This window comes from Podarcis melisellensis (assembly GCF_964234715.1).
Source record: "Podarcis melisellensis genome assembly, chromosome: 13".
Classification (NCBI taxonomy): domain Eukaryota; kingdom Metazoa; phylum Chordata; class Lepidosauria; order Squamata; family Lacertidae; genus Podarcis; species Podarcis melisellensis.
In genome coordinates, this window is record NC_138545.1 from 38,486,874 (window position 1) to 38,512,948 (window position 26,075).

General features: G+C 48.3%; 1 protein-coding gene across 7 annotated transcripts in view; it reads right to left on the reverse strand.

The window, feature by feature from the left end:
• Positions 1-26,075, reverse strand: part of SHANK1 (SH3 and multiple ankyrin repeat domains 1) — a 111,095-nt gene that overhangs the window by 77,455 nt on the left and 7,565 nt on the right. For all 7 annotated transcript variants that reach the window (XR_014162163.1, XR_014162164.1, XM_081883758.1 and 4 more), the window contains exon 2: positions 3,216-3,458. Coding sequence is in view for 5 of the 7 variants with exons in the window: in XM_081883758.1 (XP_081739884.1) it covers positions 3,216-3,425 (210 nt within the window). In the remaining 2 variants the exon portion in view is untranslated. The remainder of the gene's footprint in view (positions 1-3,215; positions 3,459-26,075) is intronic.

A 26,075-nucleotide genomic window follows, 5' to 3' on the forward strand; every position in this document is an offset into this window, starting at 1 on the left:
AGTCCCCAGCGGACTACAACTCCAATCATCCCTAGCTGGCAGAACCAGTGGCCAGGGGTGATGGGAGTTGTAGTCACATTTGAGGTGATCACCCGGGGGGCGGGGAATGAAGTTGCATATCCACCACAGCGACCAGCTACATAGTGGATTAAGCAGCCATTCATGGGTCACCTGCTCATAGTCTCTCCTCTGCTGGAATGAAAAACATTACATTGCTATTTTAAGTATAGTCATTATTTCTAAATGTGCATGTATGCATGCAAATTAGCAAATGCAAATTTGTTGCAAGAAGTGCATCTTCTTCTATTTGGCAAAATTTACCCTTTAGTAGTAGTAGCAAGGCTGGTTCCAGGTTTCACCAGGCCCTTGGCAAAATGTCTTCTGATGTGCCCCCTCCTTCCACCTGGTAACAGCGACAGAGGTAGCTGTGGATGGCTGCTCTCTCTCACAATGCCCCAGAACAATGCTGTGTTGGAGATGCTGAGGGAAATAAAAATGGTGGCTCCTACACCCAGTTGCTTTTTAAAAGCCGGGGGTGAGGCAGCAATGTGCCATGACAACTCCCAAAGGCTGTTGTGTGCTGACGCTGGGCCTAGCAGCAGCAGCAGCAGTAGTAGCCGAAGCAAGATTATACTTCCAGGGTGGATGTTACTCTTGAGAAGTGGTTCACTTCTCAAAGAGATGTACAGGAAGACACAACCTCAGACCCAGAACTGTGGGGTTGTGGGTTTACCGTCTTATGACAAAGACGTTCCACATATACTCAAAAGTTCTCTTGCCTTTTTCAGTTTTTTCCAATGTGTTCTGGGATTGAGCCCCACAAATATGGACCCCAGAAGTAGTGGGGGCTGTGAGGACCCCTTCCACAAGGATGACCTGGCATATACAATGGCGGCTGTTGTCAAAAGCCGATTCGTGTCCTTTCATTTTTCCTTTGCTCAGTTGCCAAGCCGCTTAAGGTTTCTTTCTTTTCGTATCCATTGTGAGGAACTCATTTTCCACAATGATGAAGAGTATAATTTATGACCTCGTGACTAGCCCGTTAAATAAGCAGATGTAGAAAATACACCTGAAAAGTAAGCAACACTCAGGACATCCTTGACCACCTCATCTTAAAAGCAAGCTCCAGGTCCACAGACACATTTTTTCAAGGTGATACGGATGTCATAGAGTGTGGACTTTCTGGGTTTAAGAATACTACGGCTCACTCACAAACCCCTGGAATAGGGTGGGGCAATAAAAACAAATTTTAAAAGCTGATAAACCCTGATATGGGGGGGTGTTTTTTGGGGGGGATTAGGGAGGCTCTCATCAGTGTGCTCTGCCAATGTGGTATAGTGGATGGACAGCTGGACCAGGGTTCAAATCCCACTCAGCCATTAAGCACACTGTCTCCCAGCCTAATCATACATCAATCATAGGGGTTGTTGTGAGGATAAACAGGGGGAGAGAATCATGTGCGCCATTTTGACCTCCTTGGAGGAAAGGTGTGATACCAATGGAATCATCGCCGAGTGAGATGAAGAAGGCATGTACACAGGCAGCAAGACTTCTGGGGTGCCCAGGGAGTGGTTGTGCAGCCATGCAAGGACCCTAATGGCAGGCGGGGGGGGGAGGGAAAGGGGGGCAGGGAGCACACTTCGCCTAGGTCTGCAGATGGCTCTCCAAATCAAAGAGTTGCTGGATAAAAGGACTGGTGCTGATGGCAATGTCTGTATGTGTGTGTGTGTTGCTGAGTGTCCTGGTTTTATTGCTAATGAAGTGAGGAAGGAATAAGTTCCCTTTAGTGCTGAGCTAAGGATGAATCCAGTTCTGCATTAATTACCCCTCTAGGGACTGAGGTGGTGGTGGTGGTGGGGTGTGTGGAGCCCAGCCGAGAAGGGAAGCCCCGCTTTTATTTGTCCATCAGCCACAGACCTTCCTGGGCAGCACTGCAGAATCAAGGAACACACATCCCTGTCCACAAAACTCTCTGCCCATTTAACCGGTTCCCTCCTTGAGCAACCCACGCTACACAGATTATATCATGTCCATCTGAGGCACAGGGGAAAGGAGCAAACAAGGAGCCCTGTATCAGAGGAAACCTACCCGATTACTGAAACGATTTGGTAAAATCCTGCCCAACTGCCTCATCATCATACTCTACAACAGTTGTGGAGAATCTGTGGCCTTCTGGATATTGCTGAAGTACAACTCCTGACATCCCATTGGGGGCTGATGTTCAACAACATCTGGGAGACCACTTTAAAACATATTGGGATGACCCAATGTGTCTCATCCTTGCGCTTCGATACCTAACCCTAAGTACACGTAACTGAAACGACAACATATTCTCAGTGTTGGCTCCAGGTTTCGGAGAGCCTTGTGTAAGACCTTCTGTCCCGTTCCCTCCCAGTGAGTCTAACTCCATGCTGCCATTATCACAAACTGCTCCCCCTTCTCTTCCTCATCTCTGCTGCCACCTGCATGCCTGCCAGGCAGAGAGCCAAGGAGCAAACAGACAGTGGCATCTACTTATATACCACTCTTATCTGGGCAGCCAGAGTGAGAGGTAGCTGAACAAGCAAGTGGACTGCAGCTGTGAAGAGGAGGAGCAGGGACTACCTGATCGTGCCAACCCTGCATAATCTGCTTCCATTTTCCTTCTTGTAACCCCTCAGGGTGGAGGCCAGCCCTCAAACTTGGTACAGCACCTATAGATGGCACTATTACTATTGCTATGAAAGGGCCATAGCTGAGTAGTGGAGCACCAAAAATTTCATGCAGAAGGTTCCAGGTCCAATTCTGGGCATCTGCAGGTAGGGCTGAGAAACATGCGAGTCCCTTACGAAATTGCAGAGAGCTACTGTGAGTCAGTGTAGACAATACTGAGCATGATAGACCGTCTGACCCAGTTTAAGGCCGATTCCTAGGTTCATCGTTAACCATCTAGATGGCTAGAATTATGCCACAAAACACAAAAGGGTGTCAGCTAGGGGTGGTGGGGTAGAGACGGCAAAAATTAATTTTGAAACCGGTAACTCGGCATCGCTTGTCGCTCTTGTCTTCAGTGGGTTGGAATTTCTCCCCAACGCTCAATACAGAACTTGGCTAGCTTCTTTTAAAAAAGCACAAAATATCCTCCACACTTGCCTCCCGCTACACCTCAGCATGCACCTGGGCACAGGTGAGCTTCCATGCCTCTCCCGCACTCCGTCCCCTCTTTGGTTCCTCACCGTCTGGTGCAGGTCAGGAATGCCAATTCGGAAGACCATCATACTGAAGTGTGCGTCCTCGGGTACCGACATGGAGCGACTGTGGTCAGGGTTAGCGGGGCTGGCCGGCGGGCTGGGCCCCTCGCGGGAGGTCTCCGAGCCCGACTCCCCCTCGGGGCACTGGGAGAGGTGCTCCTCCTCCTCCGCACTTGATTCGGGGCTCTGGGGCATCGTCGGGGGCGCTGGGCACCATCACTGGCTGCACTGCAGGGGTGGGGAGAGAAAGAGATTAAAGGTTACCTCCGTGGAGGAGCATTATAAGAGATGTGTAGCCGCTTGCCTTCCTTCTGGGCTCCCCAAAGGCATCTGGTTTGGCCATGGTTATAACAGGATGCTGGTAAGATGGACCACAGGCCTGATCCAACAGATCTCTTTTTGCGCCCGTAGTGGTAAAGAGACAGGGATGGCCTCTACAGCACTGCTCTGCCAAGATGTGATCTCTTAACACACACGTATTCAGATACAGAAATATGGTCTTTGAATAATGCATTCTGAGCAAGCGGGCACAGACCCAAATGTGCACACACACACACACACACACTCTCACACACAAACCAAGGCTGACAGGCAAGTCAAGCAAAAATGAGGCCTCCCTTCTCTTGCTTTCTCTGCTATACCGACACAAAACAAAGACATGCTAAGGCGTGCAGACAGAAACATGCAGACGTACAGTACTATGACTAGAGTGGAATCTAGTCCAGAATCTTTGTTCTGTTGTTTCACCTGGTGATGAAGTGAGTTCAAAGCAATCAATTACAATCTATTGGAGCCTCACCGGGTGGCCTCTCTCTCTCTCTCTCTCTCTCTCTCTCTCTCTCACACACACACACACACACACACTCTGTCTGTGCTTGGCTACCCAGCGCTTAAATAAATGACCTTTCACAACCCCTTTCAAAAACATGCATTGGGAGAGGATCCCTAACCTGGCACAGAGAGAGAAATACAGGACAAAACCTTATCAATAGAGGATGTAGCACTTTACACTGGAATACAGGACAAACCTGTATTATACAGGACAGTTGGCAACCCTAGCTGGAATCTAATTTCACCCCCCATCCCACAGCTTGTGCCACACAGGAGGTCCAATTATGTTTCTTCAGTTGCTGCTCCTTCCCTGTGTTTAAGACAACTCCGTTCACTAGTACTGAGCAAGAGGAGTGGAGGGGGAGGCTGCAGTCAGTAAGCCCCAAACTGGGGTGGGGTGGGTGGGCAGACACAACCCCCCCCCACTATTGTACCAGGGATCGGGGTTGAGGGGAAGTAGGGGGTCGCATTTCCTACATCAGCCTTTGGCTTATTAGCTCTGAATCCCTGGAAGACTTGCTGACAGGCAGCTTGCCTTGATCTGCACTGAAAGCAGGATTCGTTCCAGTACAGACGTGGCAAGAAACCCAGGGAACATAGCTATGAAGAGAGAGATGGGGAGAATAACTTGTACACAGGGAGGAACACAGAGACGTTGCAAACTTTGTTTTTCAATCCGCGCACAGTCACCTGTTTCCCACTCCTACTTCCAAAGCATGATTATTGATGCAACGGCCCAGTTCGCACATGACTCTAAACTAAACCATGGCTAAGCGTGAATGTGTGACCGTGTGGGTACTCACAGGAAAAATCCCAGCCGCTTCGCTCCTCTCCCTGTTCTGCTGCTGCTGCTGCGCTACCTGTGCTAACCATGGTTTGTTACATCCAAACAAACCATGGTTAGTGTTACACCTGAAGCTAGGCTCATGGTTTGTCTTGCTCCCAACCATAAGCTGTTGCCAAGGCTTGTGGTTTGTATGGAAGAGGCAAACCATGAACCTAGGTTAATATGTAATGCCAGGTACCATAGCAGCAGCAGCAGCAGCATAGTGGTATATGGGGTCGCACTTAGGCATGGTTTGATTTAGCGCCACTGGGTCATAGTGTGCGATGCTTTGAACAGGCAAAACACTTATTTTAACATGCTCCCAAATGGGTCCTTAGTGGCACATGATCGGAATGATTTGCATGCATACATGCCTGCATGATACTTCCAGATGAGCTGCTTATTGAGCATCCATTCTGATTTATTTTCAGGGAGCTTAGACAACGTTGGCTGCTTAATATGCCTTCATTCCGATTTATCTGTGGGAGGTTAGGTGATGGGTCATCAAAGCAAGTGCGGTGACGCACTTTCCAAGGCATTCTCCCGCTGCTTCCTTTATCACGAAAAAATCCAGTCTTTTGGGAATCCCTCCCCCAAATGGCAAATGCCTGGAAATGCCCTGAAGAACATGCACATTCTCCCTCTTGGCTTGCCCAGTGCTTCCCTTCTCTCACTCCTCCCGCCCACTTTGCCCTTTTAATTTCTGCATGTCTGTCGGATCTTGTCCCCCCCCCAATTTCCCAGTTCCCCGTCTCTGTATTTCCCCCACAAGACGTGCAAGGCGGAGATCCCTCGCTTCAGGTCCTTGCTCCCCATGCCAGCCGAATGTTCCCTTCCGTCCCAACCACCTCCACCCCAATCTCCTTCACTGACTTTTCGTGCTCCGTGTCCCAGTTTCCAGCTGGCCCCAGGGCCCAAGCAATCTGTGTGCAAGCAGCACACGATGTCCCAGAAAGCAGAACAGCCCTGGGACGCCTGCCCCACTTTCGGCACCTGCCAAAAGGGCCTATATTTAGCCCTAAAGGACACCATTTGCTCTGAACCCCCTGACACCTCCAATTTCATTTGCTAGATATTATCGCAGATAGGCAGATACTGTGGGCGGTGGGGCAGGAGGAGCAGGGGTGTAGTGTGGAGAGGGCCAGGGGTGCAATAGCCCTGGGTGCACGATATGGAGGGGGCATGAGCCAGGCGCCCCCACGCAGGGATCTCTGCCCTGTCTGCCACCGGGATCGTGAGTAGTAACTGATGTAAAAGGCTCTCCGCTTAAGATCTACTGCCAGTGTAGACAATAGCAGGTTACATGGGCCAGTGGTCTGTCCTGGTATGATGTAGCTCCCCATATATTCTCTGTGGAAATGAAACTAATTCTGGCATCAGTTGCAACTAGAGAGAGAGATATCCCTTGTTTGGTAACATACTCAAGGTCCAACTCTAAAGTGGCGGAGAAGTTTTTTTTTTTTGCTTAGTCAGCATTTTAAAGCAAAAAAACCAACCTACATGGGTGGGAATTCAGGTATCAAATTGTACATTTCTCCAAATTTTTGCAAAGTAAGGTTCTTTTGTTCAGACCGGCTAACCTTTCCGCCTGATGCAGGCCTAATGCCATAGTGAAGAGCTTGGCTGACCACTGCTTGACCCCGCACTCAACACAAAGGCAACCAGCCCCATACCGACCAAGTCTAATGAAGTCCTCTCTGCACTGGTTCCAGATTGGGATTGTCTTATTGGAGGTAGTGATGGGTGTGTGGGTGTGCTAGGTAACAGCTTGTTTTTCCGCTCAAATATATGCACATAAATGTGTATTTATGCATGCAAATCCATGCAAAAATGCACATTCTGGGGGGAAAGCATAGAAAAGCCCACAAAATTTGTATTTTAGTAGAAATTGTATACAATTTTTAAATGCACTTTTATTTTAAAAATAAAATAATGAAAAAATGAAATAGAGAAGAATTGTGATTGAATGCAAACAAAACCGATGTAAAATGGAAAAAGACTGATCCATCCATCTGTAGGACCACAAAGTTCTCATAGAATTTCTCCCTCTTCCTCAGAATCATCAGATAACGCCATAACTAAAGATAGGTCCTTGGAAACATCAAGAATGCCAGAAGAAGAAGAAAATCCCCAGGAAGCCAAGTCAATGAGATCAGAGGGCAATTCACACAAACATCTGGCCCACTTTGAAGTTAATACAAGCTGGCTTTTTCAGTAGGAGCTCAGAGTCCACCTCGGAAATGGTTCATGCTCCCTTTCATGGCTCAGTACGTCCCGCAAAAATCTGTTCGAAGCAGGCATTGAAAATGGGAAAAGCACCACTTTAACAGGCAAAAACTAAAACAACAAAATAGCATCATGGCTTTCGCCAAAGAAACCTGGGAACTGTGGCTCATTAAAGGCACTAACCTCACAGTGCTATAATTTCTAGCACAGTTCTCAGGATTCCTCATGACTGTTAAAGTGGCATAAAGGTGCGGATCCGACCCAGCACATGACAGGCCTGGGATAGGCCTTATTCAAAATACTTGGGAGTATCCTCCTCTCAGCGGCGTAGCGTGAGTTGTCAACACCCAGGGCAAGGCAAGTAATTTGCGCCCCCTAACCCGGGGCAAGGCAAATAATTTGCACCCCCTAACCTGGGGCAAGGCAAGTAATTTGTGCCCCCTAACCCCTAGCCTGCCACCGCTGCCAGCTTCTTCTTGCTGCTGCCTGGGCTGGGGTATTTACGGTAAGGTAGCCGTGGCGGCAGCGGCGGGTCCGTGTCAGGTGATCTGAGGCGAGTTGCCGCTGGCGCTGCCGCCCAAACGACGCCGCTTGCCCGGAGAAGGAGGTGGGCAGAGAGGCGAGGAAAATGCAACATGGCCCAGCCACTGCAGGAGCAGCGGCGGCGGGGGGGGCTGTGAGGAGGGGCTGCCTGGCGCGCCCTCTGCGGCCCTGGCGCGCGGGGACCGTGGCGAGCGCTGAGAGCCGCTGCCTGCTGGACGCCTTCAGCCCGGACGCGCGCACAGCTCGTCAGTTCCGCGAGACATGGGACTCTGCTACAGCCTGCGTCCGAGGCTCTTCGGCAACTCCGGAGGCGGCCTGCGCGCCCCTCCCAGATGTTGCGCCTGGTGCGGCCGGCCCCCCTGCACCCCCCACGCTACGCCACTGCCTCCTCTCTCTCTCTCTGTTTTGTAAAGCAGGTTGAAACTAGATTTGCTAAAATGCTGCAAATGTAGACATGGACTCAATACAGATCTGGTTCAATTGTGCAAGTCCAGGGCACCCCAAGTCTCTTGTGTAAAACAGGACATTTCGCGAGATGTTTGATACTGTAAATACTCCAGATGGAAGTTAATAACGATGGTGTTAAATGGTATTAGCACAAGGGTAGTAAAATGTGTGCATATATAACACTTGTGTAACACCTCAAGTGTTACCATTACTGTAACGTGTCACTGTTATGTGTGAGACTACACGTAAAGACAGGCAGGCAGGCAGACAACACAGAAGTGTTGAGTCTCTTGGAAAAGAGAGACCATTGCATACCCTCCAACATTTCTCCAATGAAACTAGGGGCATCCTATTCAATAATAACAATGATAATGATAATAATTTTATTATTTATATCCTGGCCATCTAACTGGGTGGCCCCAGCCATTCTGAGCAGCTTCCAACATACCTTTTTTTTGCTCTATAAGACTCACTTTTCCCCTCCTAAAAAGTAAGGGGAAATGTGTGTGCGTCTTATGGAGCGAATGCAGGCTGCGCAGCTATCACAGAAGCCAGAACAGCAAGAGGGATTGCTGCTTTCACTGCGCAGAGATCCCTCTTGCTGTTCTGGCTTCTGAGATTCAGAATATTTTTTTTCTTGTTTTCCTCCTCCAAAAACTAGATGCGTCTTTATGGTCTGGTGCGTCTTATAGAGTGACAAATACGGTATATAAAAACATAATAAAGCATTAAACATTTTTTTAAAACTTCCCCATACAGGACGGGCTTCAGATGTCTTCTAAAGTAGCTATTTATCTCCTTGGCCCGGGGGTTGCATAACTCCATACCCTCCAACCTTTCTCTGATGAAAATAGGGACGTCCTAAGGAAAAGCGGGACATTCCGGGATCAAATCAGAAACCTGGACGGCTTCTGTAAATCTGTTCCTGGAAATTAGGGTCACTTGGAGGGTCTGTCATCATGCTCAGAGCATGAGACTGTGATTATGCAGGAACAGAGAGAAATTAGAGTGCCACTGGCTGCAGAATTCTGTTTTCTAAGAAGCTGAGCTTGCTCAGAGCTCCGCTGGAAGATATTTTTCTCTGAAGACATTTATCAGTATATCCTCCTCTTCCACCCCCAGGGAAAGGGAGCTATTTCGCAGAATGTTGTCTGCCCCACGCTTTTTTGATGGTTGCTGTCCCCACCCCAAAATGTCTCATAACAACTCGAGGTCTGGATATTCCAGGCTGCCAACACAGCAGCCACCTCCCCTGTTTGAGGCAGTAGGAGGAGAGTGCTGTGAAGCTCAGTTCCTGCTTTGCATAGGCATCTGGATGGCCGTTGTAAGAACAAGATGCTGGACCAGATGGGTTGCTGGGAGAAGATGTATGAGCTCCTGCTCCAGATGCTGCTGGAGAATTTGTCCTCCCCATAAGGGATATTTGGTGGAATGTTCCCCACAATTTGGGCCCCTGCAGATGGCATCTTTACTGAACTTTTGTCCTGATTTGCTTGCAGAGAGGTTATATGACAACGAGCATTCATCCTTCCTCCCTCCCTCCCAATTTGCTTGTAGGGGCGTTTATATGTCTTTCCGTCAATTATTCATTCATTCCACCCTGTCACTTTACAAACTGCAAAAAGTCTGCCTTTTCTTTCAAGTGCATTTGTTGCATACCACCCAACTGTCCCGATTTAAGTGGGACATCCTGTTTTTTGGGGGGGGGCGTGCTCTCATGTGAGTCACCTGGCTCCCATGAGATGGTGGCCCCGAAAGACGTGCATTTTGGGGTGCCGTACTATTGCGCTAGTCACATGGCCCGCATGGGAGTGCAGCCCCGAAAGACACGCATCCCAGTTTTTCTCTGGGGCATGTTGGAAGGTATGTTGTAGCAGTGCTTTGAAACCCTTTACAGTAATATCTTCGCGAATGTCCGCCCTGTCTAGCGTCCATTCCGGCGAACGTCCACGGCAAACCCAGAAGTACCAGAATGGGTTACTTCTGGGTTTGTCGCTCGCGCATGCGCAGAAGCAATAAATCCCGCTTGCGCAGAAGTGCAAACCGCTCCACACGTGTGTGCATATGCAACACTTTGCCCTGCGTCCTTTTCGGCTAGTGGCCGGGGCTCTGGAACGGATTCCGGCCGCAAAACAAGGTACGACTGTAATTGCACAAACCCAAAGTTCCTGTTATGCACTTGAATCCCTCCCACAAAACACTTGGCAATCTGGTGGTTCCCCTTCTTGCTGCCCACAAATGAGGTAGAGAATTTGGAGTGGCCATTTTTCCAACACAGATCCATATGAGTGGAGAGGCACAGTCCCTCCATTATACTCTGTGTCTACTAACCCAAGAACCAAGAGTTGAGTTTCTGACTCCTGCTCCTGGTAGAACATTGTCCCATTTGTCTCTGGTAATAATAAAATAATAATAATAATAATAATAATAATAATAATAATAATAATTTATTATTTATACCCTGCTGTCAGGGAACTGACATCAGAGCGAGAGGTGGAGGCAGGGCTCCAGAGCGATGCCGGAGAGGGGACCAGCAGGGGGGAAGGAATTCAGCGCAACACCAGTAGAGAAGGGAGGGAGATGGAGGAATTGGAGACTGGTCTCCAAGACCCTGCATCAGAGACTAGTGGAGAGAGCGCTGGCACACCCCTGCCTTCCCCTTACTTGCGCAGATGAGTTCCGCACAGGGAAAGTAGGAGGAGACTTGGCGTCAAACAGCTCTTATGCTGGAAAAGGTTCAAGAAACGCCCACTGACAGATTCTGCAAGCGACTGACCGGCCACGGAGTGTGTGCTGTCAGCTAAGGCATGGTGAACCAGGCAATCGGACACAACTAGTAGGCAACTTACGCACAAGTAACCCCTTACAACCATTACACCTGCCCATCTGGCTGAGTTTCCACAGCCACTCTGGGCGGCTCCCAATCGAGTGTTAAAAACAATACAGCATTAAATATTAAAAACTTCCCTAAACATGGTTGGTTTTTTTAATAACTTTTGGGGGGCTAAGGAGGGGAGATCATAGAACCATAGAGCTGAAGGGAACCATGAGGATCGTCTAGTCCAGCTCCCTGCAATGCAGGAATCTTTCACCCAGCGTGGGGCTCGAACCATCGACCCTGAGATTAAGAGTCTCCTGCTCTACCGACTGAGCTATCTCTCAGGGGTGTTGAGGGTGCTTTTCTAAGAAGTTATTAACATGCACGGGCATGCAACGGCAGTTCTTCTGTTTTAATCTCCCTGTCCTGCGCATGAATAGGCACAAAATGCCGGTGCGCTGGTTAAGAGCCTAAGAACGTCAGGCATTGTATGGAAGAAATACAAGCAAGGCCAGGCCTCACATGGAGGATTACAGTCTAAAAAAAGAACACAAAAGAAAGAACAAGGATGCTGGCTGTGATGAGTGGGCGGGAGGTCATAGGGAAAAACCCAAAAACAGCCTTGAAGTCGAACTGGTTGCCACATATTGCTTGTGTGGATGCAGGACTGCTAATGGTATCATTTTCTCCTGTGCAGATAACAGCTTCTAAGCAGTGTTAGAAACACAGATATCTAAGCTAGCCATCAAATGGCACCTTAAACCTAGGTTAAGGCCACCACAACGGAATGTCTAAGTGCTTTTTATTTATTTTTTGGTGATGAAATTTTATTTATTATCATTATTATCATTTCTATACCACTTTATATTTTAAGGAAAAAATATCTCAAAGCAGTTTGCAACACATTAAATAAAACAATACAGAATAAAACAAATTCAAGCTTCAAGGAAAATATTTCAGATCCTTCTCTAAGTGACATTTTGCTTTCCCCATATCTATTTACCTACTTAATTGATAGAGCCATCCCATAGCAGAAGTACTCTAGGAAACCAGTGTGGTGTAGTCGTCAGAGTGATGCACTAGGAAATAAGAAAACAGGGTTCGAATCCCCACTCAGTCATCAAGCTCACTGGGTGACCTTGGGCCAATGGTGGCCTCTTAACCTACATCACAGGGTCAGCCCCATAGTTGCCTTTGCCTGGACTTAACCATCCAGGGGTCCTTTACCTTTTTTTTACTTTGTAGGGATTAACTGAGGAAGGGGCTGAACCATGTAGTCCTTGGAGAAACGGGTGGGGTATAAATGCTCTTCTGCTTATTTGCTTAAGAAAGCCAGAGAGGCCAGCCAGAGGAATATGTCAGTTGCCAATGAGGCATTCAGAGATCTTCGCACGGTCGCAATTGGACCCCTGCAAAACGTGCCTGGCCCCTGGCTAATTTCTAACATTGCTTTTAAGCCAGTGATTTTCATCAGGACAGCAGCAGAGAAGGGTTAAATTTCCCCTGCGCGCTTGCTGATAAATATGCACACCTCCCCATGGCTGCTATTTGCATTAAAAACGAATTACAGTGGTACCTCGCAAGACGAAATTAATTCGTTCTGCGAGTTTTTTTGTCTTGCGAATTTTTCGTCTTGTGAAGCACGGTAAGTTTAACTTACTAAATGGCTGCAAAAGAAGTTATGAGTTGCTATGAGTTGCTCCTCGAAGTCAAGTCGCAACTGCACCTCTTCAAGCAACGCACCCTGGGTATTAACGGTTTTAAGAAAAAGGAAACAAACTTTCAAGACGTTTTCGTCTTGGGAAGCAAGCCCATAGGGAAATTCGTCTTGCGAAGCAACTCAAAAAACGAAAAACTCTTTTCGTCTTACGAGGCATTCGTCTTGCGAGGTACCACTGTAAATAAATGCAAAGTAATCCATTAACAGCTACCCACAGCCTGCCCTGGGTCCTTTTCCTCTGATGCACCCCCTTGTTGGCAACATTCCATGGAATCCTTGCCAGTGGTGGGTGGGGCCAAAGGCAAGAATGAGCAATGCAACAAATAGGAATATTACCTTTACACACAGACACACCTCTCTCTATCCTCTGTCCAGACAACCAAAAGGTGCTATAAGAGTTCAAGGACACCTTGTAGGCTGGCAGAAAGACAGGTGTGAAGCAGGATGGGGGAGCAGTGTGTGGATACCCTCCAACATTTATCTGATGAAAATAGGGATGTCCTATTCCATCCTCATCCTGATTTTATTATTTATACCCCACCCATCTGACTGGGTTGCCCCAGCCACTCTGGGCGGCTTCCAAAATGTAGAAGAACATACTTAAATATTTAAAAACTTCCCTATACCAGGCTGCCTTCAGAGGTCTTCTAAAGGTTGTATAGTTGCTTATCTCTTTGGCCCGGTGGTCACGTAACTCCATACCCTTCAACATTTCTCCAGGGAAAATAGGGACATCCTAAGGAAAAGCAGGACATTCCGGGATCAAATGAGAAACTGGGGCAGCTTCTGTAAATTTGGGACTGTCCCTGGAAAATAGAGACACTTGGAAGGTCTGGGTGTGGCCTGCAGAGAGAGGCTCAGAGGGCTGCGTCTGGCATTCTGACATCCATCCTCACTGATGCTTTAAACCAAGGGTCAGCAACCTAAGGCCCATGGGCCACAAGCGGCCCATGGGGGTCATTTAACCGGCCCATGGACCCCTGCCTCCCGCTCGGGGACCCCCACTGTCGGCTCCCATGTGCTGCGCTAAACCGGCACGGAGCAGAGCGGGAATTTCCTTCTCCGACACTGGCAGAATGGAATGGACACTGGCCAATGGGAAGCTGCGCATGCCTCCTCCGTGCCGGAAGGAGCACCAGAAATGGCGTTTGCGCATGCATCCGCACAAGCACACTCCGGCCCACCGTGGCGTCTGCGGGACCATGAACCGCCCCAAGCCACAATAACTTTGCAGACCCCTGCTTTAAACTCCTTCCTTCCTTCCTTCCTTCCTTCCTTCCTTCCTTCCTTCCTTCCTTCCTTCCTTCCTTCCTTCCTTCCTTCTATCCATCCTTTCTTTCTCCCATTCTTCCTTCCTTCCTTCCTCTCCCCTCCATTACCACCAACATTCTTGTAAGCCTGGAAGCTCATTGATACCTGTCAGACCATTGTCTATGCGATGTTTGCATCTGTTTTTGTTGTTAGTTAAAGTCTCTTTCTTTCCATGTACACACTTCCATACTTCTGCAAACCCAGGGAATTCCTGAAGTACATAGAAGCCAACTGCCTTAGTTTTTTTACAGCTACCTCAATTTACTTCCAGCTGTTCGGCACTCAAGACTCTCAAGCTCTCATTAGGAGGAACCAGCTAGACCTGCAGATGAAATGTTCTCCTTGATGCTTGCCTCCTAGAAAGGAGTGACCTTGGTGCAGGATGCCAGCCAGGTCTGTATAAAGCTGCCTTGTAGTGAACCAGAATATTCATCCTTCTAGCTCAGTATTGGCTACACAGACTGGTAATGGCTTTCCAGGATTTCAGATGGGGGGGCATTCCCTCTGTATCTGAGGACGCTGTGGGTTGAGCATGGAGACTTTGACATGCAATGTGGATGCTTTATCTCTGAGCAAAGGCTCTTCCCGAAGGATCATGTTTATCTCCAGGATACGACAGAGGTACCTCTGGTTACTTAATTCGTTCCGGAGGTCCGTTCTTAACCTGAAACTGTTCTTAACCTGAAGCACCACTTTAGCTAATGGGGCCTCCCACTGCTGCCGCACTGCCGCAGCACGATCTCTGTTCTCACCCTGAAGCAAAGTTCTTAACCCAAGGTACTATTTCTTGGTTAGCGGAGTCTGTAACCTGAAGCATATGTAACCTGAAGTGTATGTAACCTGAGGTACCACTGTATAAACAGGCCATTCCTCATATCTCTCTCTCTGTCTCCCATTTTCTGTCGTTCTTTTTAAGCCAGCACTCAACATTCCACGGATAATGGAGCTGCTCAATCCTAATTATATTGTTTTATTTCCCCCCATTAGGCCAGTTTTTAAAAATATATTTTTGTGTACTTTGCACTGCGTATTCTTGAGGTTCCCCTGGGCATAAAGGCCTCCCTCTGGTTTTTAAGTGGCCTTTTTTGACCTTGTATCCATCGGCACCACTTGAGTTCGCTTTTAGTGATGATAAGGGATAAATATATTTACACAGGCACTAATTAAGGTCTCTGAGGGTGGAAACATACCGATTCCCTCACTGGATCAGAGGGCAGAGTCAAGGTAGGAAGGCAGACCTTGACCTGTTCCAATAAGAGCCACGGATTTGCTGAAAATGCTGGCTGGCAATCTAAGCAGAGGAAAGGGCTTGCAGCTCAGTGGTGTGAAACATGGAACCGGAAGGGACTAGTGTTCGAAATTCGCCAGGCGTATTTTGTGACTGGCGCGGGTCCAACTGCAACCACATGGAGATCTCTGGATGCCCGCTTAGCAACTGAAGTCTCCATCTGGCTGGCATCTCCAGTTTTCTTGAGCAAATAAGCAGAAAAGCATTTATATTCCTTATGAGGAGTGGTCATGGAAGTACACCTGCATTGGAACCAGATCAAGGTAGGCTGGAGTAGAATGTAGAAATGTAGAAACCAGCCTTCTGTACAAAAAGTAAAATTGGCTTTAATTGCCCTGCCCACTTCAGCCTTTGGCTCCGCCCACCACTGGGCCCGTGTGGCCCATAAAATGTCGCCCAGAAGGGAATGTACACATTTCACTAACCACTCTGTTTCACATAAACACTTTGCAATTCAAAGCAGGCTGGAGGAACTGACAGGATTTCTGGGAGACCAATGGGCAGCGTTTGTGGCTAGATTTCACTTCTAGGCAAAAGCAATCACGCGGCTAGCTTCAAAATGATCTAATTTTGGTTTCTCTCCTTGCTCCTTTATTTGTTTAAGGCAAGCTTGCCTTTTCTATTTAAAGCAAAGTCTTCACCTGAGGCATTTTATTTTTTTTAAAGTTTGCATACATTTAAACAAATTAACACATGGAAATGAGTAATGGCTATTTATTCCTGCACCCGCCACCCCATGCCCCCCGGCTGCCTTGCCTCCAGAAGTGAAAAGCACCCTGTAGGCCACACTTCTGGGGAACCTTTATTTTGTCATGTATCACCTCAGGAGTAATTGATGGTGCCCTGAGAAGCTAAAAATCAGACAGGGCCTAAGCCAAAAGAGAGCAAGGCACCCCCTTTCCTCATTCTCCTTCTTCCACAGAGCTGAAGTTCCCATCAACCTTAACAAACAAGAGTTCCCAGGATCCTTTGGGGGGAGCCATGTGCTTTAAATGTGCCTTGAATGTGTGGTGTGCGCATAGCCAGCAGTGTCTGCCACCTCCTTCTCTCTCCTTCTGTCATCTCTTTCTTTCCCTCCCTCCGTCTCCCTCTCTGCTGCTGCTGCTCCCTTTCTCTCCATCTTCCCCTCCTAGATACCCACGTGAGATCAGTTTGACGGCCACGTGTGGCCATTAGGCCACAGGCTCATCACCTCTGCCCTAGGCCTCTGTTTCTCAGCACAATGCCAATGTTCCACAACAAGAATACATTAGGGTTTCCATATTCCCCAAAGCGGGTCAAAAGTCATCAAGCTTTTTGGGGGAACATCTCCCCTCAAAATCTAAGTTTTGGGGAAATTTGAAAATGATTTTAAAAAAAATTTAAACACACACGCCCTTGCCATACGTCAGTTTGACAAAAATCCACCCAGGCGCCATTTTCCTGTCCAATTCCAGGATGTATGGCAGTCCTATGATACATATTCATAGAACTGTAGAGTTGGAACTCCAAGGGTTATCTAGTCCAGCCCGCTTCAAAAGGTAAAATTCCTGACACCCACAAAGTTGTTGAGCTTTTTTAAATTGAAACCTCCCCCCAAATAGTGATTTTAAGCTGTTTCTGCTGCTTTTCCCTTCACATTGCCATACACCTGGGTTTTCCCTTACATTCTGTGAATTCGGCAATGGTTAATGAGAGGTTTCATAGTACATCTGTCACTCGTGCAAATGAAAAAATGAAGAGGCTACCTGTGCAGACAGAAGGCTTTTTCATATTTCAGGTTTTTAAGCCAAAAAACGACTGAACCATACAATTGCATTTCAGAGTTGAACAGTTTTTTAACCTTGCATTTCCACAATCCAAGCCTCATGCTCTAAGTCTAGCCATTGCACTTACGCCTCAAGCCCCAAAGGAGGAAATACAGAAGCACATCAAATGGAGAAATGCAGCGAACAGACCTCAAAGGTGCATAGAGGATAATTTATTGGCCCAATGCAGTTAGAATCTGTTGGTCCTCCCTTGGGGGGCAACTGATTTGTTGCTTTGAGAAAAAATGATCAAAAATATCTTACACACCATATAAAAAGTTGGAATGTGTTTGCTCCTTTGGGTGGGTGGGGGGTAGAGACAGGGAGAAAGATCAGTAGTCTCTAAGGAAGAATCGATGGACTCAAAGTACAGCAGACCAATAAACCTAGCTCTGTGCATCTTTAGTCATTTCAGGTTCTTGTGCCACAAGCATGGGGGGCGGGGCGGGGAACTGCCTCCACTAAAATCTTTTTGCTCCCTCCTGCTACTGGGTGTGTTGTCACCCAAGCAATCTGGCACCCTTGCTCTCATTTCCCAAGAAGGTGATGGAATTCCTAAATGAGTGTTTGGTGTTTGTGTGTGTGTGAATGAGAGAGCTGGGCAAACAGAATAAACTAATGCAGAGGAGATGGGTGTATGTATGGATCAATCGACTGATTAAAATAGTAACAAGGGCTTTTTTTCAGCCAGAACTTGCTGGAACTCAGTTCCAGCACCTCTCAGGCGCCATTGCCATTACAAGAGAACAAGGCAGGAGTTCATTGTGAGTTCTGGCACCTATATTTCTATAAAAACAGCACTAATAATAATAATAAGGTAAATGACCCCTGGATGGTTAAGTCCAGTCAAAGGCGACTATGGGGTTGCGGCGCTCATCTTGATTTCAGGCCGAGGGAGCTGGTGTCCACAGACAGCTTTCTGGGTCAAGTGGCCAGCATGACTAAACCACTTCTGGAGCAACGGAAAAATGGAAGCCAGAGTGCATGGAAATGCCATATACCTTCCTGCTTCAGTAGTACCTTATTTATCTGCTTGCATTGGTATGCTTTCAAACTGCTAGGTTGGCAGGAGCTGGGACAAAGCAATGGGAGCTCATCCTGTTGCGGGGATTTGAACCACCGACCTTCCGACTGGGAAGCCCAAGAGGCTCAGTGGTTTCGACCACAGTGCCACCCGCTCCAAATAATAATAATAATAATAATAATAATAATAATAATACAGCTGGTTGGGGTCTAGGTATAGCCTGTGGGTGCTCCCAGACCCAGCTGTTTCACTGGTGATAGCACTGATTGGAAGCACTTCCCACCACCTTTGCCTCCTTCTCAAGCTGTAGCCTTGTCCAGAAACCTGCTATTGGACTTTTCCAAAGTGCAGCAATCAAAATATTCACCAGAGACCAGACGGCTGAACCACACAGCTCCTATCCAGAGGTGTGCCCCAAGTCTGAACGTGTTCTAGGCAAAGTGACTTTTGGTGGGCCCTTCCTGACTACAGTGGCAACTCTCTAAAACAGGGGTAGGCAACCTAAGGCCCATGGGCCACAAGTGGCCTATGGGGGCTGTTTTACCAGTCCACGAGCCATCCCCGAACTGAGCCACCCTCTTGGTGAGTCCCCATGCGCTGCGCTAAACTGCTGCAGCGCGGCGTGGGGACTCGCTTCCGCGGGACTGGAAATCGTGTCTGCGTAGACGCTGGAAATCGCGGGCGGGCACACGATCTGGCCCACGGAGGGATCTTCACTGGAGTAAAACGGTCCAGGCGAGGTAAACCTTGCCGACCCCTGCTCTAAAACAAAACCATGTGGCAGGAAGGAAGCTCCAGGAATCAGCTCTGCTGAGAATGGTCCCTTGGCAATTGCCTAATGGCGACAACTGCTGATACTCACAGCTTTCCTATGATCTGCTCCACAACTCTACTCTTTTTAAAGGTAAAAGGACCCCTGACCATTAGGTCCAGTTGTGGCCGGCTCTGGGGTTGCGGCACTCATCTCGCTTTGTTGGCCGAGGGAGCCGGCGTACAGCTTCCGGGTCATGTGGCCAGCATGACTAAGCCGCTCCTGGTGAACCAGAGCAGCGCACGGAAACGCCGTTTATTTTCCTGCCAGAGCAGTACCTATTTATCTACTTGCACTTTGAGGTGCTTTCGAACTGCTAGGTTGGCAGGAGCAGGGACTGAGCAACGGGAGCTCACCCCGTCGCGGGGATATGAACCGGCAACCTTCTGATCGGCAAGTCCTAGGCTCTGTGGTTTAACCCACAGCGCCACCTGCGTGCCTTCCTACTCTTTTTAGGATCCCATTAGTAGGGGATATACAACAGACGAATATTTGAGACAGTGCTTTTTTTAGTGCTGGCACAAAAACTTTGGGACAGCATCCCGGGTCAATTTGCTGAGCATCCCCTTTTTCTACTTTTGGGCAGGCTTCGAAAACCCATCTTTTAAAACAGGCATGTAACGTTTAGTTCCTTTTTTCCCCACATTAGGAGCTTTGTATTCTCAAAATTATTCTGTTCATTTTGCCAGACTACAAAAGCTTTGCATATCAAACATACGATTGCATTTCGTTCTTTTGCACAGAGAAAATAGACATCAGATGAAACGCAGTACAAAATAAAATAAATAAAAGCAATCAGAGAACAAATGAATAAAAATGTGTTGCTTTGGGTTGTTTTCTCCAAATACTGTCACTTAACAGTTTTAACACAGGCTTTCTTAATCGTGTTTGTTTTCTTCCAATTGGTTTATTAAATTTTGTTGCGCAATGCTGCTCTCTCGCTGCGTGTAGTACCCCAGTTTGAGTACATTTATAGAAAAAGCAAGATAATAGCAGTTGTGATGATGATGATGGTGGAGAAACATGTTCCTCATGGATGCTCCAGGCAACATCTCCAACAACCTCGCTTCCCTGGATTCCTGCTGATAAAAGCTTTCTATTTTAATAAGATGTTCTCTGCCTGCTCCCCCTTTGCTGCTGTTCATATGTTCGCAGGAGGGAGAGAGGCACCTTGCAGAAAAGGCTGTTTGCCAGGATGCCAAAGGTGCCGCATGGGTCTCCATGCCCATCTTCTGGCATTTTGTTAACCAAGAGAAAATATACAGGGTGGCCTTCCCACATTTGGTGTTGCGCCATACATTTTGGACTGCAAATCCAAACCGTCCCTGACTGCTGGTCATGCCAGCTGAGGCTGATGGGAGTTGCAGTGCAAAACATCTGGAGCAGGGTTTCCCAAACTTGGGTCTTCAGCTATTTTTTGGACTACAGTTCCCATCATTCCTGACCTCTGGTCCTGATAGCTGGGGATGATGGGAGTTGTAGTAAACAACAACAACAACAACAACAACAACAACAACAGCTGGAGGCCCAGGTTTGGGAAACCCAAATATGCGTTTAAAAGGGACGCGGGTGGCGCTGTGGGTTAAACCACAGAGCCTAGGACTTGCCGATCAAAAGGTTGGCGGTTCGAATCCCCACGACGGAGTGAGCTCCCGTTGCTTGGTCCCTGCTCCTGCCAACCTAGCAGTTCGAAAGCACATCAAAGGGCAAGTAGATAAATAGGTACCGCTCCAGCGGGAAGGTAAACGGCATTTCTGTGCGCTGCTCTGGTTTGCCAGAAGCGGCTTAGTCATGCTGGCCACATGACCCAGATGCTGTACGCTGGCTCCCTTGGCCAATAAAGCGAGATGAGCGCCACAACCCCAGAATCGGCCACGCCTGGACCTAATGGTCAGGTGTCCCTTTACCTTTACCTAATTATTCCTAGATTTTCATCTATGCATAGAAATCATTGTATGCATTCCATCCCCCCACCATCAGGAAGACTGGGTCCTCTTGTCTGGTGAGGCGTAAGGAGCCACTCAATGGTGGCTCCCATGAACTGAGAGTGCCCCCAGAATCCTCAGTGGCTTTGCAGGTAGGTCTCCACTTAAACAGGGGTATCCCTTGCTCCATCTCACAGCGAGCACAAAGAGCTCTCGAGCCAGCCCTGGCTGAATCCCAAGCCACTGTGTGGCCGATCCGACTTTGCATTGCCATGGCATTCTTCACTCTGGGAATTAAAATGTTGCATTCAAAGCAGGTTGTGCCAAACAATCAAAACTTGATGTATATTTTGCTTCCTTGGCATAAATCGGCTCCCTTTGCATTCTGTGTTCTGACATTTGAGGATTTCTCTTTTTTCGAGGAGGATTTGAGATAGAACAGAGCGAGAGCAGGCAGGAAGAGCGTTCAGCAGGCGAGGGTCTGTACATTTGTGTATGTGCGTGGGGGGGCGGCGCATGACTGGAAGCTAAGGAGATGTGTGGGACGCCATGCAGGACACAGAAATTGTGTGCATTTCCCAATAAACATCGGAGACTTCATCAGGTGGTGAAAATACATGGCATTCACCAAACACATTTTATAGTGTCACAAGCGCTTCACCTAGATTATCTCTGTAATCTTTACAACAACCCTGCAAAGTTCCTCAGCGATCACTCGTAGCCGAGTAAGATTGTCTTCCATAAACATGGTTTAACAGTGAGTCCGTAAGTGACTGGAGATCAATTCTGGATCCACAAGCCCTTCAACAGTGGGGACATCGGTTTCTGGGCGGGAGTTGATCACGGTGTGGGTTTGCCAAGCGTGCCTTCCTCTTAGCACGTTTCTCCCTTGCATTCTGAGTTCGAGCGTCTTCAAAGCCCATGACACCTTTGGTAAAGGCTGTTCTCCAACTGAAGCTCGCAGGCCAGCATTTCCCAGTTGTCAGTGTGTATACTACATTTTTTAAGATTTGCCTTGAGAAAGTCTTTAAACCTCTTTTGCTGACCACCAGTATTACGCTTTCCATTTTTCAGTTCGGAACAGAGTGGAAATAACTGGGAACAACTCAGTACCCAACCTTTGAAATGGAATACCAACAGGAGAACATTGCAGGGTATTAGAACCATAGAGTTGGAGGAACATCTTGTAGAACATCATAAAGTGTTAAAATCATAGAGTTGGAAGAGGCCTTTTTAAGCAGAGGGCTGGTCCACTGTCCCTCAGACCTTGTGGGGGGCTGGACTATATTTTGAAAAAAAGAAAAGAAAGAATTCCTATGCCCCACAAATAACCCAGTGATGCATTTTAAATAAAAGCACACATTCTACTCATATAAAAACATGTTGATTCCCGGACTGTCCACTGGCTGGATTTAGAAGGCAATGGGGCCAGATCCGGCCCATGGGCCTTAGTTTGCCTACCCATGATCTAGTTCAACTTCCTTCTTGGTACAGGTAATCAATAGCTCAGAGCGTCCCCAACAGATGGCTGCCCAGTCTCCACTTGAAGACTTCCAGCAAGGAGAAGATACCTCTCCCTTCTAGGCAGTGTTAAAAAAAAAAGGTAAAAGACCCCTGACAGTTAAGTCCAGTTGCGTACGACTCTGGGGTTGCAGCGCTCATCTTGCTTTACTGGCCGAGGGAGCCGACGTTTGTCCGCAGACAGTTTTTCTGGGTTAGAAACGCATATTAAAAGGTAAAAGGTAAAGGTACCCCTGCCCGTACGGGCCAGTCTTGACAGACTCTGGGGTTGTGCGCCCATCTCACTTAAGAGGCCAGGGGCCAGCGCTGTCCGGAGACACTTCCGGGTCACGTGGCCAGTGTGACAAAGCTGCATCTGGCGAGCCAGCGCAGCACACGGAACGCCGTTTACCTTCCCGCTAGTAAGCGGTCCCTATTTATCTACTTGCACCCGAGGGTGCTTTCGAACTGCTAGGTTGGCAGGCGCTGGGACCGAACAACGGGAGCGCACCCCGCCGCGGGGATTCGAACCACCAACCTTTTGATCGGCAAGCCCTAGGCGCTGAGGCTTTTACCCACAGCGCCACCCGCGTCCCTTTTAAACGCATATTAACTAGACGCCAAATCTAGGTTGCAGTCTAGGTTGAATCTAGGTTGCAGTCACCGCAAGAGAATGTCTATTTTCCAGGGGGTTGGACTAGATGAACCTCAGGATCCCTTCACAATTCTAGGATTCTGTGATCTCAGCTGCATTGCTTGACTGTAGCTTGCTCTTGCAACAATTCACTTGTCCCAGTATGCAAGTGAAATCTCCACATAGCTGCAATTGGACCCACCACCCCAGTAGCAAAACGCACCTTGAGAATTTAGAACATTGCCTCTAGGTAATTGGCTCCCCGTGCTGAGCTGCTTTCCCTGTCACCGATTGCAGCTATACTCTTTTCCACATACAAACACTTGCTCACATCGAACACACCACCCACTTTCTCACACGGGTGCACCCCAAATGAGGCCGGTGCGGTACAGCAATTCAGACTGCCGGTCTGCAACCAGACCCAAGTTCAAATCCTAACTCGCTGAGTGATGCTGGGCCAGCCATTCTCTCTCAGGCTGTGGTAATCTACCTCACAAGGTTGTTGTGGGCGGGGGAACAGAACTACCCATGCCGCAGTTATCTCCTTGGAGATAAAGCAAGAAATAAATGTCAAAAATAATTTCCTCCTGTCTTCTCTTTACACACATACATTCAGGCAGAGTGAAGTCGGTGCACGAGCGTCTAAGTCCTCTCCCCTCTCTCCTTCACACAATTCTTTTAATCCGCTGAGAAAAAGCACCAAATATTGAGGTGCAAAAGCACTACACCATACTCAGGCAAATACCAGGGTCTTGTCGGAGTCCCGCTTCTTTATTGCAAATAGGGGTGAGGTCATCATGCACGACTAGTCACACACCCAGCTGCCATTTAAATTTCCTTCCTCCATAGTAATACTACATACATGTACAGTACAGGATTGCATTCTGGAGAAATTAATATAGCAGCAGGAGGGGGGCATGGAGGGCTAGCACTCATCTCAGTGCTGCTGGGTGGGCCGCCCTACACCGGGTAATCCCCCGCCAGATCTGGCCCTCGAACGTCACATGAATGCTGGCGTGCTGGAAAGAGCAGATGCAAAAGCACCTTAAGATTAGCACGTGTCCCGTTATAGCCATGCAATCATTCATTTATGCACATATGCAAATGGATATATATGCAAACTCGTGTTAGTCTGGAGCTGATTGTGCACCTGCTCTTCCCAACGTGCCAACGATTCGAGTGGCTGCGATCTCATGGGCCACCCGCCGCCCCTGAAAGAAATGAGCGCATGCTCCCGTTTGGGCATGGCTATACATTCCCACATACATGGGACCGCGAAAGTACATATTGGGCATGCACACAAATGCTGCAAGCCATATTCACATGGCGCATGCACGTCTATTTTCGACTAGGTGCCTGGTTACAAAAATCATGTACAAAGATGTTCATAGCTGTATGTACACTAGGGAATAAGCACGCATACTTAATTGTTTCACACAGAGAAGCAGAAATATGCAGGCATGTACCACTCCAAACGTGCACATGTAGGTCTGCAGAAGCTCTCTCCCAAGCATAGCTATGCCCATGCACATCCTTACAGGCATAGGGACATGTGTCTGCATGCTTGCAGAGAGAAAGAGAGTGTGTGTTTGTGAGTGTGTGTCTCACACGCACTGAGCCAGGCATGTGCATATCCCTCCTCCCTCACACCGCAGTAACTGTTCTCTCTGCACACCCAGCAGAAATACTCTCAGAAGCATGAATCAAAGACTCAGGAGCTAAGAATAGCCAGGCCCAGCTGGGCGGGGGAGAGGCAGCGCAGGCGCTGTTTGGAATAATGCCAGCCTGGGGGGGGGGGGGAGAGAGAGAGAGAGAGAGAGAGATGTGGTCCCCCCCAAAAAAAACTCTATCTCTGGAGGCAGAGGGGGCAAATGGATGGGAGGATCCTTGCTGGACCCCTGCCCAGGAATTGCTATTATAGTGGAGGGGAAAAGGTATGTAGATGGATTAGATAGATGGGGAGAGAAATTGAAAATCGGGCGGGTGTGTGTGCTGTGTGTGTCACACCCCCTTGCTGACCCAGCCTCTTTACAACCCCAGGTCGACAAGTCCATTTGAGAGAGGGAAGTGGGAGATCTGGCCCTATCGACTGTGCAGAGCCATGAAACGGGAGCCTGCAGATGCACGCAGAGCACACCGTCCAAATCTGGCATGCGAGGAGCACCGCCTTGCCTGTCAAGGCTGCTGAGAGCTTGATCCTGTGTCAACGTCAACCCTAGATGCAAAAGCTTCTCTCTGCGTGTCTCCTCATCCTTTCTGCATCCCTCTAGTGCCACGTGCAGTGGGTGTGAAATGAGGCCAAATGAGGCCAATTCTCCCCGGTGTCACCCATGCACACTTGGCTTACTCTCCTTACACTCACTAGCTGTTCTCTCTCTCACTCACGCACACTCTCACATATACATATTTTCAGATTCCTTAGATGCACATGGATGCTGTATATGTGCCACCATGGTTATACAGAATCACAAGCTTATCTTGAGCCTGCTTTGGGCCTGGGAGGTCTGAGCTGGGTCAGCTTTGGCTAAGTTGTTCTCTCTCGGCCTTAGTTCCCTCATCGGAAAAATGGGGGTAATTGGCTGAAGGTGCAGGTTCTGAGACAAACAATCACGGGGCTTGCAACTATTTGTGTGTGAAGCAGCAGCAGCTGCAAAAAAAGCTCATGCTATTCTAGGCTGCATCAACAGAAGTGTAGTGTCCTGTCAAGGGAAGTAATAGTACCACTCTAGTCTGTCTTGGTCAGACCACAGCTAGAGTCCTGGGTCCAGTTCCGGGCAATACAATTTAAGGAGGATATGGACAAGCTGGAATGCGTGCAGAGAAGGGCGACCAGGATGATCAAGGGTCTGGAAAGCAAGCCTTGTGAGGAACAGTTGAAGGAGCTGGGTAAGTTTAGCATGGAAAAGAGGAGACTGAGAGGAGATGTGATAACCATTTTCAAACATCTCAAGGGCTGTCACACGTGGAAGATGGAGAAAGCTTGCTTTCTCCTGCTCTGGAGGGTAGGACATGAACCAATGGCTTCAAGTCACAAGAAAGCAGATTCCGAGTAAACATCAGAAGAATTTTTGGATGGTAAGAGCTTGTTCGACAGTGGAATGGACTCCCTTGGAAGGTGGTGGGCCATTAGAGGTTTTTAAGCAGAGGTTGGATG